At 33.6% G+C, this 16,798-nt stretch overlaps 1 protein-coding gene across 1 annotated transcript; it reads right to left on the reverse strand.

Moving 5' to 3' along the window:
* Positions 1-563: 563 nt before the first annotated feature.
* On the reverse strand, positions 564-5,216 carry LOC109108096 (NIPA-like protein 3). The gene is made up of 11 exons (XM_042774124.1): positions 4,962-5,216; positions 4,645-4,713; positions 4,266-4,437; positions 3,774-3,833; positions 3,312-3,457; positions 3,017-3,113; positions 2,665-2,800; positions 2,471-2,559; positions 2,301-2,364; positions 1,594-1,688; positions 564-1,509 (listed from the first exon to the last, which is right to left on the reverse strand). Exons 1-11 carry the CDS (start codon positions 5,031-5,033, stop codon positions 1,328-1,330), a joined length of 1,182 nt encoding a protein of 393 aa, XP_042630058.1. The 5' UTR covers positions 5,034-5,216; the 3' UTR covers positions 564-1,327.
* Positions 5,217-16,798: the final 11,582 nt, after the last annotated feature.

Consider the following 16,798-nt stretch of genomic DNA (forward strand, 5'->3'; position numbering starts at 1 on the left):
ACAGACAACGATTATTAGTGAGAGAGAAACGAATCTTAAATTACACAAAGATAATTTTCGAATTTAAAATTTAAGTCTGTCATCGTGATACTAACATTAATATTCCAGTTAAATACTCTATTACACAGTAGTCTACAGCTATATTGGTCAGCTATAAACTACCTGTATACTCCAATGGTAAATACAGATCAAAGAACTAAGGCATGTATTAGTGGTTCAACAGGATTTGGACCATGTTAACAACACAGAACGCTGACTGAAGCTTGGCCTTTTTTTCCATTATTTATTTTGATTGAAGGCATTATTATTGTCCTTGTGGAATAGTTATAATAGCATACACATTGTGTAAAAAATAAAAAAAATAAAAACAAACAACCCTTCTTAAAATGAAATCTCAACACTAGCAATTGCACTTCAACATAACTCAGTGTTGTGATGTGGCTTGGACAGTCAAGTTTCCCCAAATCTTTCAACAATGGTGTCTATCAAGGTATAATAAAAAAAACAGCATTAATGATTACTTGTGTTAAAAGACACCAAAACAACATATTTTACCACATAAGTCAAAACAATGGTATTTATGATCAAATATCAGCCAGTGTTTCTTAAAGTTTACAGAAGGCATCTGTACATTTCAACCACCAGCAGTGTTCTGATATACAATGTAATACCTACAGACATGCAGACTTGTACAGAAAGCCTATTTGGTACACTTCAGACAAGCACAGGGAATAAATAATAGTCACAGCAGATATTCAGGCCTGAAGACTTCAAAATGGAAAATGAGAGAGCAGTGTTCACGAGCTTGAGAATACAGTAATTTGAGCCAGTACCTAATATATTTTTGTATATAACTAGCTGAGAATTGTGCAATCTATATTAGTCATTGGCCTTTGGTTGATAAAGCTGGACTGGCTGTATTATCTCTGGTACAAAGCAGTAGCAGAATCCAAAACATCTTCTGAGGTATATTTAGGTTCTCAAGTTAGTAATATTAGCTTTGTAACATTGATAGGAGACAGAGAGTGATCAAAATGTCAGTCAGGCATGATTACAGATGAGTGTCACAAAAAGATAACATGCCAGTATCTTAGATTAAAATCAACGCCACAAATGAAAGACCTTATCTGCATTCTAGCAAAGAGAAAAGCATACAGCTTGGTTTCCTGGCTCAGGATCAGATGAGAGAAATACAGAAGTTCTAGAATGGTCCTATATTGTGGTACTGTGCTCTGTGAGTGCTGTCAATAAGCAAATCAGTAATGCTTAAACACCGTAGCATTACTCAAGTTAAAATCAGTCTTAATTGCACTTCAGACATTTCCACTCAGTCTTTTTTCAGCTCTGATGGTTGGTATGGGCTAACAGGGCTGGGAGAGATGGACAGCTCTTGGTCCCCCGGTAGCGGCACAGAAGCCACACTATCATTGTTCTCCAGTGCACCGTAAGAAAAAGAGCCATTGTAATCGGGCTGCACAGCCCAGCCTTTATTGTGAATGGTTGGAATGCCTGTGTTGACAGAAAACAGAAAAAGTGTTTAATCTAATAGGATGATTATTTGTTTGGCTTGATGACAGATATCACAAGTCATACCTTTTACCATGTCCATAGTGACATATGGCTCAAAGCCTTTGAGCTTCCTCTTGTTTTTTGTGATCAGGAACACTCCAAGAAAGCATATAGTGCACCTGCAGGAATATTATAAAGACACATGTTAACAAATCTTAGATTCCAGGGGTCTCACTGCTAGTCTGTTAGTTACTGCTACCGCTAAGAAAACAAACTTGTGTGGAATTTCATGGCTAAATAATTCTCTTCCTTAAATTTAGTCTGTCAATGGATATAAATATTTCTCTTTTTTTCATAGTTCGTAGTTTTTTTTTTTTTTTTTCATGCTTTCATATAAATAATATGAAATAAGCCTTTTCACAAATTAAATTCAGATTATTATTTTTTTTCTGGAAGGATGCATTCAACTGAACAAAATAGACAGTAAAGACTTTTAGACTATTAAAAACACTTATTTTTTATGTTTCAGCTTTCCCATCACAGGAACAAATATTTTGGAAAATTGTTATATATATATATATATATATATATATATATATATATATATATATATATATATATATATATATATATATATATATATAAAGATATTTTACAATATTATGGTTTTACTGTATTTTTGATTAAATTAAATGTAGCCTTGGTGAACATGGTCTTCTTTCAACAACACAACACCTCCCCCAAACTGTTAAATGCTAGTGTTTATACCTAGAATGCATCATAAAACCTACCCCAAAAGAAACATGCATATGTGCAGAACATCTTCGTGGTAAAATTCCTGATAAAATATGGCCCCTGTTTTAAAAGAAACAGAATGAGAATGAGACTGCTAACACAAAATGAAGACAACGTTGTCATCTTAATCAAGACAGAGGTAGAGAAAGAAATTTCTGAGTTCTACCTGCCACAATTGCAAATGTTGTGCAGAAAATGTAATTCACACAGGCGATGAGAGAGGAATCATACAGGTGAGATGCCTGTGCTAGAAATCTGATTACAAAAAGTCAAGTCAGATTAAAAATACGTAAATAAGTATTTCACTCCAAGCTCACTGTCCTACAACAGAATATCAACACAACAAACAACAGAACTTACGATGCTTGAAAGACGATAGTTGCCACCATGCAGATGAACATGACATAGAAAATGGGATAGGACAGCTGTAAAGGACCCAAGATGCTAAGCACAATCATCCCTGAAACTGCCTTCACTGTGATTACAGTCACTGAACCTAAAGGGCAAAGGTCAAGGGGAGGGTCAACTTCATTATTTTGGTCTCAGGTACATTTATAAGGGCAAAATAGACAATGACTCTGAATGTTTATCTGTGCATTACTTTCTTGTCAAAATTACTACTTTGCAAAACAAGTGCTGCTTATGGAGCACTTTGTGTAATGTTTCATGCACACAATGGGCTCTACAAACAACACATGTGTTATTGTCTTACCAAGTAGTGCCACCAGCAGCAGAATCAGGACGAGGTAGTTGGCATCCCGCTGTTTATAGAAATACAGCACCAGACAGAACGTGATGATCCCTAGAAGCTGGAAAAAACAATCCAAATTAACCGTTTAAATAAAATGCCTTCAGCAAGTTATCAGTCATCAAAACAAATTCCATTTCTACCCATCAAAAATAATGCGCACTGTATATCAAAGCGAAATCCTTTGTAAAAATTTTGGTTCGATATTTGCCATTTGTAATCACACAACAACTTTCTTAAACATGAGGGTGTGTATTACCAGGTATAAGAGAAAGGGCCAGCCGATAACATGTTTTACAATGTTCTCCGCATTCAGCTTCTCGTGAGAGTTTGGTCCAAACGTCACAAAGAGGTAAGTACCACCTGCTGTCAAGACACAGCCCAGGAAAGTCAAGATGTAGCGCTCTACAAAGACAAGAATAGGGATGTTATAGTGCTCTGCATTTAATTTACTGTATTACCAATACTATATATTAACAAGTTGCTTCGTGTTACTGCTATGCCATTACCCCTAGACCAAAAAGTCTAGCATTTTACAAAAGAAAACACACCACAAAGCACACAGAACAAATCACAAATAAAATATGTCTCAGGATATAACATTAGCAAAAAATAGAGCTGGCACCTCAAAGCAAGCATTAATGTAGTGAGTTATGCAACTGGAAGCAATTTTCAGAAATGTATTTCTTTTATTCCTTTATATGTGCTCAGAAAAACTCACTCAAGAATTCCTGCGCCTTCCACTTCTCCCTCAAAAACAGGAAACCCAAGATGGAGCTTGCTGTGTAGACCAAAATACAAAGCATTCTTGTTACTTGAAATAAAATAAAATGTAAACAAAAATCATATTTCAGCTAGTTGCTAAAGAAACATTTCTCACTTTCATTAATTTAACTTGATATAATAAAACTAAAACTGAAAAAAAAAATTGGAATAAAAACTACAGACATATTTAAAGAAAAAATAATAATAAAAATATCAAAAATACACAACAAACTAAAATTAACTGACTAAAATTAAACTGACAATGAAAAAAAAAACTTATTCAAAAACTATAATAGTATCATGATACTAAAATAATACTCCTTCAGAGCTGTATTACATATAAAATATAATGAACATGTTGATTATATCAAATATGTGAAACAGTAAAAACAGTGTAAAATATGGATGTGAAGGCAACATAACAGAATCACAGATGATGAATACCTACATATGACAGATACAGCATTAAGTGGCGCTATGAGAGAGAGCGGTGCAAATGCATACGACACAAACAGGGCGCCCTCGCCCAGAACCATCAGCATCAGGCCAGACCACCAGCTCTTAGTGTAGTAGTATTGCTTCGGGTCTTTATTTCCCGCCAACGTCACGTGACTTTGTTTCTGCAAGAGAAAACATCAGTCATGATGCCATGTGTTTGTCTTTTACACCTTTTTATTAAACCCACTCCCTTAGATACGGTAACAAACAACAGCTTGGTTATAAAACAAGATGTTGAGAAGTAAATAAAAGCGCCTGGCTTTCACCTGACAGGGCGTGACGAACACACCCTGACCCTGAATCACAATGCGCTGCTAATACACACTCACCTGAATGCTGACTGAGATGCTGACCAACAGGTTTCCAAAGATAGCTAACAATGTTCCAATGAGGTTTTCCTGTGTATAAATCACAAAGATAAGACTCTGAAGTGTCACCCACAGACATGATAATTGTTTACAACATTTAGTGTGCATAAAAACAAAACACAGGACACGTAATCATCCTGTAAACCACCGGGAAAGTCCTGTTACAATGCAGAGATGTTTACTGTAACTGAAACCTTCCAGGACATTAGTGAGTGTGCGTGTATATATATGCTTATTCTACTTTGATTTTAATTGAAAACATCGCGTCATAAACTCACGGTGTAAGAGTCTGCCGTCACACCCTCCTCTCGTGCTATCCTCACGCCGTTCATGCTTAAATCAGATGACATTTCCGTTATACACGCATCACCGAGCCCGTCTCACAGCTCGGTCCAGTCGGCACTTGAACGAAAGTCAGCTCTACTTTCCTCTGTTTTGGCTCCGGTTTACGTGGATCGCCATTTCCGAAACGCCGTTCCTTCCGGGTTGAACACCGGTTATGTGTGACGTCGAATTTGAGGGACGTGAGGAGGCACGCATTCTACCCCAATAATATAAAAAAATAAAATAATGGCATAATGGGGGATAATGGCACTTTTATGGACGCTGTGAATGACGGAGAACAAGTGCATCCACAATAACATTTTTCTCTGCTTTGACGACTTTTATTTTGATGGTGACATTATAAGGCTGTAAAGCTGCTTTGAAAAGTGGAAGTAAAACATATTTTAATACTATAATATCTGGCAAACTAATACTTTGTGGGGAAAAAAAACACGCTGTTACTACAAGGTAAATTTTATATAATTTTTTAATTTTGGAAACAACACGTGACCTTTATAATATCATGAGTACTATTTTCAGCCTGTATAGTGGGCTAACTTTCATATATAAAGTATATATATATATATATATATATATATATATATATATATATATATATATGTATGTATGATGTATGTATGTATACACACACACACACACACACTTTTACACTTTGCAATACGGTTTGTACAGCAGGTGGCACCAGTGCACATTCTTAATATTTTTTTTAAATCCTGTTCATGGATTGACTCTGCTGTTGTACCACACAGCTTGGCATAAAACTAATATTTTTAGGTAGTACAGTTGGAGTTAAGATCAGACCTTTTCAAGACACCTAAACCAAACTAATACCACATCTGGGCCATAACCACCATAGACAGGAGTGGATGATCAATATATACCTTTTAATAAAGTTTCACCTTTGGGGAACCAGATTTGAATGCTTAGTTAGATCCTTATTCCAGTCCCACAGGATCCAGACTAAGACCTGTCATTCCATGAAACCAGGCTTTATATTCCAATTAACTGAAATGCTGATTTTATAGTACAGAAGCCAAGTAGTTCAAAGCCATGGAGGTCTTGTGAAATGGTGAGGATATTGTGCCAACCTGTGCTTGAGATAATTATCATTTTATTAATTATTTAGTAAATTAAAAATAATGACCTACATACCCACAAGATGTTTATTTGAGACAAAGTCCACGAGACCACAAGATTCTGCCTGAAAGCAGTTGTGACTTCACCTTAAGTTATACAATGTTCCAACAGTGATATTTTGCAATTTTCCATTATCATATCCCAGAGCTATGAGGCTCTAACGGGCTGAGAACAATTATTATGACATTCATCAATTATATCTTGGTACAGCTGAAATGACGCACAAACATTCCTGTTGTTTTAGGGTCCACTAATTCCTCTATGTGTAACAGATGTATTCCAACTTTTTTTTTCACCTGCCAGTGACTGACAAAACACTGCAGACAATGAGTAAATGTAAATGGGTTATGGTGTGACATGAAACAAATCTGTGACCTTTCACCATTTCGTGAAGCATAAAAGAATGTATAGTCATTTAGTTTTTTTGTAGAGAAGAGGTACACCCATGTCGTAATAGTTACAGATGTTATTAGAAATGTGTCATCACTGCATGCATGTTCAGATGTCATTGGGTGTGGAAGGCCTGTGGAAAGCAAACATTTAGATCATCCAGTGTAAGTATCAGGATTATTTTTAACTCCTGATCAGTGTGCAAAATATCCAGAAACATCAAAAGTTTTATAATAAGCACAAGAATTTGACAAAACATTGGAGTGATGCCACTGTAGCCTGTAGATGCATCGGATGCTTGCAGAGCGTCAGGCTTCCCTGCCGTGATGTTTCCAACACTAATTATGAATGTTTAATAATGCTTCTATCTCCAAACTGTGGTGAAATACACCCATGCACTGACACCCAGACAAAAAGGAACATTCTTTCCCTTAAGCTTGTTCTCAGGAGGGGAACAGTATTCATGATGGAATGGTGTAACTTACGGCAAAGATTTAGATTAAAATCTTTAATAAAGCTTCCTTCAATTTCAACTTTCCTAGGAAAAACAGTATCAGAGAAGCTTTTCCTCATATGTTTTCAAGGGTTTAACAGTTAAAGTGAAGACATTGCAGCTGAGTTTTGTATGATTTTTCATGTACAGTAGTTTATTTTTATTTTTTTTGTACAGAAAATTGATAATGCTTGTCACTGTCAAAAAAATCTGTGCCGCAGGAAATCACTCCTCAAAACAGGCTTTAAATATGCAAAACAGAATTTTAGAGAAGGGGAATAAAATTTGACTAAAATGTAAAATGCCTCCCAGGACAATTGTTTCAAGTACAATTCCTCTTTACCTTTTGATGTATTTGGGAAATACGCGTAAATGATCTGTCTTTTCAGTTCCTGAAATTATTCTACTGATAGACATGTTACTACTGTCATTTTTGTCTTAAGCCTTTATAATTATTGTTGACTCATGAATTATTTTATTAAACACACTGTGAGACGCACTGCCTGAATTTTGACATTAATTTATGTACAGTTTTTTTTATTATTAATTCAATTTATTAATTATTTTGTGTATTGCCTTTATATTTAGTCATTTAGCAGAAACTTTTAAACAAGGCAATTTACAAATGAGGAGCATCACAAGTAATTTGTCTTAAGAGGCAACAATATTTGTAGTATACAATTGCAAGATTATAGTATAAACTAGGCTAGACTAGACAACTAAACTAGACTAAACTAAACTTGACAAAAACACTCAAACCTCCACTCAAAAATGTTTTTCTGTAAGAATAAAAACTTATTTATTTAAAAACATATACTGTATATTTTAAATAAAACAGTCAAATATATGGCTCACACCTCTTCAAGTGTTTATTCTCTGAAAAATAAGTCTTTAAAAAATTCCTTGTAACCACAACATTTTTCTGTTGTTTGTTTTGTAGGTTATATGAAGCACATTCAGATAACACCTTAGAAAAATAAAGGAATACTTTACATATGAGTAAGTCAAAAGGTCTCTAAATAATACAGAATACACTTGCAGTATGTGAAAGCAGCCATCTGTTTTAAAGTGCCTTGGTTTGTGAAGACCTGTAGTAATGATGATTTTAATTAAACAATATCTGTACATCACATTTGCATCATGATTTCAGAATAACAGGTTTATTTGATACAATTATCAGGAACATAAACTCTATAGTTCACCCCCCCCACCCCCCAAAAAAAGGAAATTCTGTCATCATTTACTCACCCTCATGACAGACTCAGAAGGAGATATTCTGAAGACTGCAGGTCACTTATTTCCATGAAATTACAATTAATAGAGACTAAAACTTTAAAGCTTCAAAAAAGAGAATATAGTGAGCATCATACAAGTGGTCTATATATGACTTGTGTGCTGTATTCCAAACCTTCTGAAATGATATGAATGATATGATATGAATTCATTTTCATTAAACATATATCATAACCCCATTAAGTCTCCTGAGAGGTTTTGAAAGTTTGAGTAAAATGTTTTACTTTGACTGACTGGTACTTCATCATCATTTATTTGTCCCTTCTTTCTTTGTCGTATTGTAACAAGCTAGACTACTGTACATGCAATTGCCCATCTTAATGTTATTACGAAGTGAAGCTTTCTCTCACCCACTGTAATATTTCATTATGCATTATGTTAGAAGTTTTCCTGATAGTTGCTATTGAATTTCTCAGAGACTTGTTATCAGTGAGAATTTCCACAGCATAGATAGCCTACAGCAGATAAGCATCAAGCAGCATAGTAAACATAACATAAACAAAACATAACTTGAATTTCACTAAACTAGACAATATTTTAAGGGCACAATATCTTAGGATTCTTCTTATGCTTCTATGACCTTATGATCCTTCTTATGTCTTTATGATACTCTGTGTGTGTGTGTGTGTGTGTGTGTGTGTGTGTGTGTGTGTGTGTGTGTGTGTGTGTGTGTGCGCGCAGGGGGTTATTCAGACTAGCTGACAGACCAGTTGTCTGCATTTCCTCCCTCTAATAAGTCAGGCGTTTCTAAAACTCTATTCATGCTACCTGCAGGCTTTTTACTTTAATGGCACTTTAGTCTTTCTTTACAGCCTCTCACATCTGAAATTCAGCAAGACAGCAGCTTAAAAGGTAATCATGTGTCTTCATCATGCTGGGCGATATGATTCCAGTTTCAGTCAAATTTTCAACTGAAAAGCTACACAGAAGAAAAATTGAGCAATAGTTAACTATTTATTAATAATTTAAAAGTTAATCATGAATAAACTTCTACCTTATTTTTTTCCTTCCATAAAAATAATTAAAAACTTCAAAATGATTTTCTTATAATAAGTTTCTTTATTTTCTGTATTTCAATACTATAGATAGAGGACTCATACTTTAGCTGGAAACAATGGTTTGAAGTTAGTTAGTCTTAATGAGGGATTGTTTATTAAAAACAAGCAGCTTTTCACTGCACAAGAGGTTCATTTATGGACTGGAGTCGTGGTTTATTTTGTTGTTGTTATCAGTTGTTTGGACTCTCATTCTGACGGCACCCATTCACTGCAAAGGGTCCATTGATGAGCAACTGAAGTAATGTTACATTTTTCCAAATCTGTTCCAATGAAGAAACAAACTCATCTACATTATGAATAGCCTGAGGATGAGTAAATTTTCAGCAAATTTGCATTTTGCATATTCCTTTCAGTCTTTCTGTATGACACACCTTGATTTCCACACCCACATTAAACAAAACTTTAACAGACAATCTCTCCTGAGATGAAGAATCAATCTATAAGTTTTATATAATGTATCATTGTAATGTTTTAATTTTTATATGATTTACTTTTAGTTCTATTTATTTCTCTGTTTACTGTAAATATAAATGATTCGAAATAGATGATTATTTGTCATAGACCTTATGGGGCCATACAAATGAATTTGTTACAGTTGAGCGGTTCTACACAGACTACAGACTTCTCTTTTCATGTCACTTCTTCTGTCTTGTCATATGTGGGTGGCTGTCTTTAAAATCCCCTCCAGCACAAAAACGTTAGTTACAGACCAAAAACCTATCTGACAAATGGATTTTTGAAATAGCAAATAAACTCAGTCCTGTTTCATTAGTCAAGAAATGTGTGAACGGTAGCCTTTGCAGCAGTGTTGAAAAAGAAGCTAGCTGCTCCATGTCACTCTATTTTTGGCCTTGCTATTTTACTCCGGAAGCAAGTTTCTGGCGATACCTGATTTTTTTTGCGATGGAATGAAGGTTCGTTAGAGGGTTGTGGTAAGGCAGGCTTTTCCTAAAACCTCCACAGGTTTAGACTTGCCTTGGTACGCATTTAGAGGTATTTAAACATTGATCCAAGAGACAACAATGACAATGACATCTCAGTCCAAATGTGAGTGTAGCCACGAGGGAGAAATGAAGCATTGCACGGCTGTGACTCGTTTAATCAGAATGACACTCATTAGAGGATAACAGGGTGTAACCATACCTCTATCATGTGTCACAACATTTGTCTTAGAAACATTAATTAAAATGTTCTCAAGGCAAGAATGTAAAGGTTTTGTAAAGCCTTATGCCTATAAATAATTAGATGATGGACACATAAAGATAATGTTGAAACTGAGCCTTTGACCCATTCATTCATGGCTAGCACAGTGCAGCACTTTACATTAATTTCATATTTTTCTTTTGGTAGATGGATGCTGCATTTCAATGCAGATTTCAAATATGATATTGTCTGCAGAAACATAATGTGCATAATGACCCCCCTACTGTGTCATATGGGCCTATGGCTTTCTTATGGGCCTTATTATGGTTAGTGCATATTAATCTGCTAAAAAACTGTGAGGTATTGTTTTGAATGTTTGGATGTTTTTCACTGTTGAAATTCTTATCAGTGATACTACTCATGCCTGTGTAAAATATCACCTGCAGTGTCAAAATGAAATCATTCATAGAATTCCCCGCTGGAAAAAGAGATAGAATTTGGGGAATCGTTATTTTTTGCATATATATGTGTGTTCAAACACACATACACACACACATACACACACACACACGTTTGCTATCCACAAATAGGACATTCCATAGATGTCCATTAAAGACCTAAATCCCTCTCCTAAAAAAACAACAACAACAAAAAAAGAATGTATTTAATTTATTCATTTATTATAATTACATTTAATTTATTATTATTAATTAAATTTATTTATTAACGGTCTTCTCCATGACTCACTTTTAATGCTTAATTCACTGAGCTTCACTAGATTATGATCCTCTTCCTCACCAGTTATTCCTTGGGATTAAATACAGTAATAGACACAGGAAGCCATTCAATATCATTTATGAAAAGAACAGCTAAAACATCTAAAGCTTTACGTATACAGTACAGTGAACCCATCCAGACTGAAAATCCGGGATTGAAAACCGATTCTATACAGTAAATGAAAATAAATACACAGTTTGGGGATTTGGATAAAAAAAGAAGCAGTGAAACATAAAATGAAGAAGAAATATTTAAGATTTTGCACTGTAGGTTATTGATGAAATTAGTATTTACATAAATTACACTATTAAATGTCATATGTTCATGTAAAGTGTTTATGTGCATATTTTATGATATGTTTATGATGATTTCTAGAGTTCATGCTCACAACAATCTAAAAATATTTGTAAAGTATAAAAAATATAATGTATTCCATAAATTCATAAATTAAGTACATTAATTATTTTAATACTAAAGTTGTAAAAAAAAGTTTTTTTAGGAGTAGGATTTAGGTCTGTAATGGACATCTATGGGATGTCCTAACTGTGGAAATCTAACTAAACCTGTGTGTGTGTGTGTGTGTGTGTGTGTGTGTGTGTGTTTGATGACATTGCGAGTGAATTGTCACTTGTCTAGGTCAGTGTTAATGCAATAATAGTGTGTTTGTGCAGACTTGGTGTTAACAGTCTTCTCTGAGTGGTGAAGAGAGGTTAATCCAGATGGACATATAGACAGACACACAGGCACAGGGGAATACGAGCTTTCCACGATGAGCGCTGACTTTTCAAAAGCCATCACATTGGAACAAAAGACCCTGTTTCATTTTCTTTCTGTTTGTTTGTCTGTTCCTTCATTTTTTCAGCACCTTGTAATCTCAGCCTTTGTTAGCATTTGGTTCAGGTTGAACCTGTTGTGTTACTGTGGGCACAATCCAGCACCTTTTACTTCTACCTCCTCCGCTTTACATGTTTGCCCCTTTCCCTTCTTTGCCACATCCTTTCATTTACAGGAGTGTTTTACAGTGTACTAAAGCCACAATGACATGAGACATTTGTCTTAGCCGAGTCTCTCCTGTTCTTCAGCAGGTGTCTGAGCAGGTGCATTCTGCATTCTGTTACTCCATGACTCACCTTCTCAGGTTAATCCATGGAGATTCACTAGATTATGATCCTCTTCCTAACTCATTATTCCTTGGGATTAAATACAGTAATACACAGGAAGTCATTCATTATCATGCACAAAAAGAAACAGTTAAAAAACATCTAAAGCTTTAGGTATACAGTTAGCCTATTCCACACTGAATGTCTGGGATTGAAAATCGATTTTATTAATGAAAATAAATACACAGTTTGGGGATTTGGATAAAAAAAAGGAAGCAATGAAACATTAAATGAACAAGAAATACTTCGGATTTTGCACTATATATCATGAGCAAATCTGCGACATTGATCATGTGATGTCAAAGCAAAAGGAGTAAATACCAATTATTACAAAATACTGGTAATATATCTTTTAATATCATAATTTCACTCAAATGGTTATGCTAATAATTTGAAATAAATTACATATTATAATTATATTATTTATGCATTTATTAATAAATAAAAGGTGACATACAAGCATTTTCAGTTTGAGCTCCACTGTGTATAAAAATGAAGGAAATATAAAGGATTTATAGAAAAATCAACATTTAATGTGTAAAATTTTACTGTAAAAATGACTAAAACACAAATACAAACTATTATGCTTAATTCAAAATGTCAGCTTTTGTTTTATGTGTTTGTTCAGTGTTTTTCCAACTTGTTTGCCATTTTAGAATATTATTTTTAATTTTATGTTATTTAGTAATTTATTTATCTTGGAATTCAAATACCTCAAATGAAATGGGGTAGTCGGGGGAAGAGGTTGATAGGTGATGGCATAATTGTTAGCTAACTTTTTTTATTGTTTGATTGATCGATTGATTTCATTTTAGTTTTAGTTAAAGTTTTAGTTTTTTTGAAATGTCTATTTAGTTTTTATTTCAGTTTTAGATATTTTAGTTCATCAAGTTAAAAGAAATGAAAGTGAGAAATGTTGCTTAGAAAACTAGCTGAAATAAAATAAGCTGTTTATATTTTTTATTATATTAAATTACACTCTATTTCTGTTAATTTTTTATTTATATTTATTAACAAAAGGATTATTAATAGAAAATAATATTTTATTAATGGTTGTTTTATATTATTAAGGTTTACATTTAGAATAAAAAAGTTTTTTTATGATTTTAGTTTTTGTTACATAAAATAACCCTGCTTTGTATCTGACAATTTTTTTACGGCTTAGAGATAAGTTTTTGATTTTGATTGGTATCTTTTATTTGTAGTAGATAATTGTGATAAAATTATTTCAAATTTGATATAAATGGCAATGTAAAATACCAAATTAAGACACAATTTATTATTATTATTATTATTATTATTATTATTATTTATTATTATTATTATTATTATTATTATTTATTATTATTATTATTATTATTATTATTATTATTATTATTTTTACTATTTTCTCTGTTCTTCTCGGCTCCAGTTAAAATTCATTAAATAAATCTTATTTTATTTTTCATTTTTACAAATGTAACAACATTAAGGATTTCAGTTTTCTGAGCTCTACAACTGAATTCTGTTTTAATGAGCACATTTGTGCCAAAAGAGTTCTTTACACTCTCTTCCTCTCTCTCTCTCTGTGTCTTGCATTCTCTTTAACAAGACAGGACTTGTAGAGTGAAACTGGGTGAGATATTTTGTGTTGCACATGTGAGAGGTGTGTGTGCTCTCTAAAGTTAGAACAAAAGTACTTGCAAATTTCATCTGAGTGGTAGGAGGTAGTGAGGGGATCCTTTTCTCTGTGTGAGTAGATTTTTAGGATGCAGTATGTGTGTGTGTTTGTAGGGGGCACATGTGAATGTTATAGGAGGTGTTGAAGACTAGCAGGGTGATGGTTTGGACATGTTTCCAAGGTTATTTACAATAAGCATGTGTGCTGAGTTTGCATGCAGGGTCTCGACATGTTTCGTTTCTATTGCTGTTCCCATGTGGCAACAAATCCTGGAAAGCACAGAAACCTCACAATCCCACGGGAACATCTTAACCCATCCAGGAAAAGAATGAAAGGGAGAGAGAGGAAGATGCCTATCACACACGCTCTCTGCCTCCCTCTTTCATTTGGTGTAATGAGGGATTGTTTCTTATTTATGCCAGTTTTGCTGCCAGTTCTCAGTGAGAATCCCACAGACCTTCACAAAAGCTTTGCAAATATTATTCCTCCCCAGCTCTGCTGATAGAAATCAAACACACACAATAGCACAAACTTTACATGAGGTAATAATCTGACAGGAGAACAGTGTGTGTGTGCTGCTTTAAAATCTACATTCACTTTTAATGACTCTTTATATAATTTATTTCAAAGGTGATGTCAAAAAATTACAAGCTGATAAGTCAGATTTGGAAAATGAAACTTCAGTTAAAATAATAATTACATTTCCTGATGTAACGTTTTATTCATGACCTTTATCAAGCTTAACGTGAATTTTGTTACAGTAAAATATATGATAGTATTTCTCTCTTTTCAAGAAAAAATGGATAAGTTATCAGTCAATTAAAGTTGAATTAATCTTTTTTATACCAGTTTGGTGTAATTAACATGCTCTCTGATAAAATCTTTTGTAAAAACTAAAAAAGTAAAAAATATTTTCCATAAAATCAATGTTTTGTAAATTGTTTTGTAAAATGCTTGGCATGCCAGTTTTTTAATCACATGTATCTGTGCAATTTTCATTTATTTTTTTTTTTTTTTTAGGTAATAGTAAAAAGTAAAAAAGTAATTGGTTTTTGATTTAGTAGACCAAAATAGAAAAAAATTGTTTGTTAACACTTTTATAAACTAGAAAAAGTACACAATGTTTTGTAAAATGTTTTGAGGTTCTTATATTCTCTAAACTATAATAATTTTTTCTTGATTAACTATCCTAAATGTTGTTGTTTTTTTGTTTTTTTTTTACATAAAGGTACAAATCAGCATTGTGTCACATTTCTGCTCTTCTGTTACAAAATTTATGTGCAGACAAAATCCCAAGAAGGAAATATGATACAATTGTATCTTGCAGGTGTGTCAGTGTGTGTTTTCATACTCAGTGTCCATCAGTTACGACAGTCACAGGGTAGCCTGAGGAGAAATGTGAAGACGATTGTAGTGTGACTATATAAGAAACTTCATTTAGATTTAGATATTTGTGTGTGTGTGTGTGTGTGTGTGTGTGTGTGTGTGTGTGTGTGTGTGTATGTGTGTGTGTGACTGAAACTAGGATTAGATCTGACCAATAAATATTACAGGTCACGCCTCTACCACCTGTAATTTTACCATTACAATGTGTGTGTGTGTCCTGATCCCTCCTGAATGATTCAGACTGATCTGGGCTTTTGACCCTAAGTCATACATTTTAATCGCATCTTGAGTAACATCTGGCAGTTTCATTGGGTCATACTGTGTTTGGACTAAATCTTTCAGATGAATGAATCGTGTCTCTTCTCGAATACATCTCAAATGCTACCTTGTACGTTTTAGACTAAATAGAACACAATTTCACTAAAAGAATAACCTAAGAACTTTTTTTTTTTACATGCACTTACTTAGAATTTATGCAACATAATACAAATGAGAATAATACGAGCAGAGATGACTCATCCAAGGAGGAAAACAATAAAAGTAGTGCTATTGTACCAAATTTATAAGGTGTGTTTTTGTAGATTGTGATGAATAATGTTGTTTGGATGTCATTTCTTTTATCATTCTTTTCATTTAATAAATTGATCAAGCAGTATTAGTATAAATATCAGTGTATGACAGATGCAGAGCATTGAGAGGTCTGTGAATACACTGGAACAGACTGTTTGAGACTCTTATTTTGGTTATTATATTCAGCTCTGATGATGGATGGCTCATATGGCAAATTAATCTCTGATGATGTGATGCTTAAATATCAAACGATCATAGAATTTAGAAAATCTGGGAAAATCTAATTTAAGCCTGCACCTCAAGAATCTTTCAGGATATTGTAACATTTAACACATAAACACACTGAAATGAAGTGAATAAGATATATTTAAGATTGCAATATTTCTAGAGCTAATTATATAAGTAAATTTGTGACATTGATGTGGCTTTTTTTACAGATCTTTTTTTGTGTTTTTTTTTCTTTCACTTTCACTTTGCATCATCTCAAATTATGCTGGACAACATGATTATCTTGTGTATTCAATTAACAGATGCAAAATTCAATAGTGGACTTTTGGGCTTCACTTTATATTTTATTTCATCTATAGTAAGCAGTTGTAATTATAAGCTTTGTGACATTCACAGTAACCTGAGAAATGAGTACGAGATTACTTGGATTTAGTATTTTAAATAATGGATATGAATGTTCATGTTCATTCAGAAA

Source organism: Cyprinus carpio, chromosome A17 (genome assembly GCF_018340385.1).
Source record: "Cyprinus carpio isolate SPL01 chromosome A17, ASM1834038v1, whole genome shotgun sequence".
In the NCBI taxonomy this organism is placed as follows: domain Eukaryota; kingdom Metazoa; phylum Chordata; class Actinopteri; order Cypriniformes; family Cyprinidae; genus Cyprinus; species Cyprinus carpio.

What these genes read in the sequence shown, in the direction of transcription:
- LOC109108096 (XM_042774124.1), bottom strand. Translation starts at nt 5,033, where the DNA reads ATGTCATCTGATTTAAGCATGAACGGCGTGAGGATAGCACGAGAGGAG. An exon ending in GCATCTCAGTCAGCATTCAG is followed by an intron (nt 4,438 to 4,644) that starts GTGAGTGTGTAT and finishes TTTCTCTTGCAG; the next exon opens with AAACAAAGTCACGTGACGTT. An exon ending in ACTATCGTCTTTCAAGCATC is followed by an intron (nt 2,560 to 2,664) that starts GTAAGTTCTGTT and finishes TTTTGTAATCAG; the next exon opens with ATTTCTAGCACAGGCATCTC.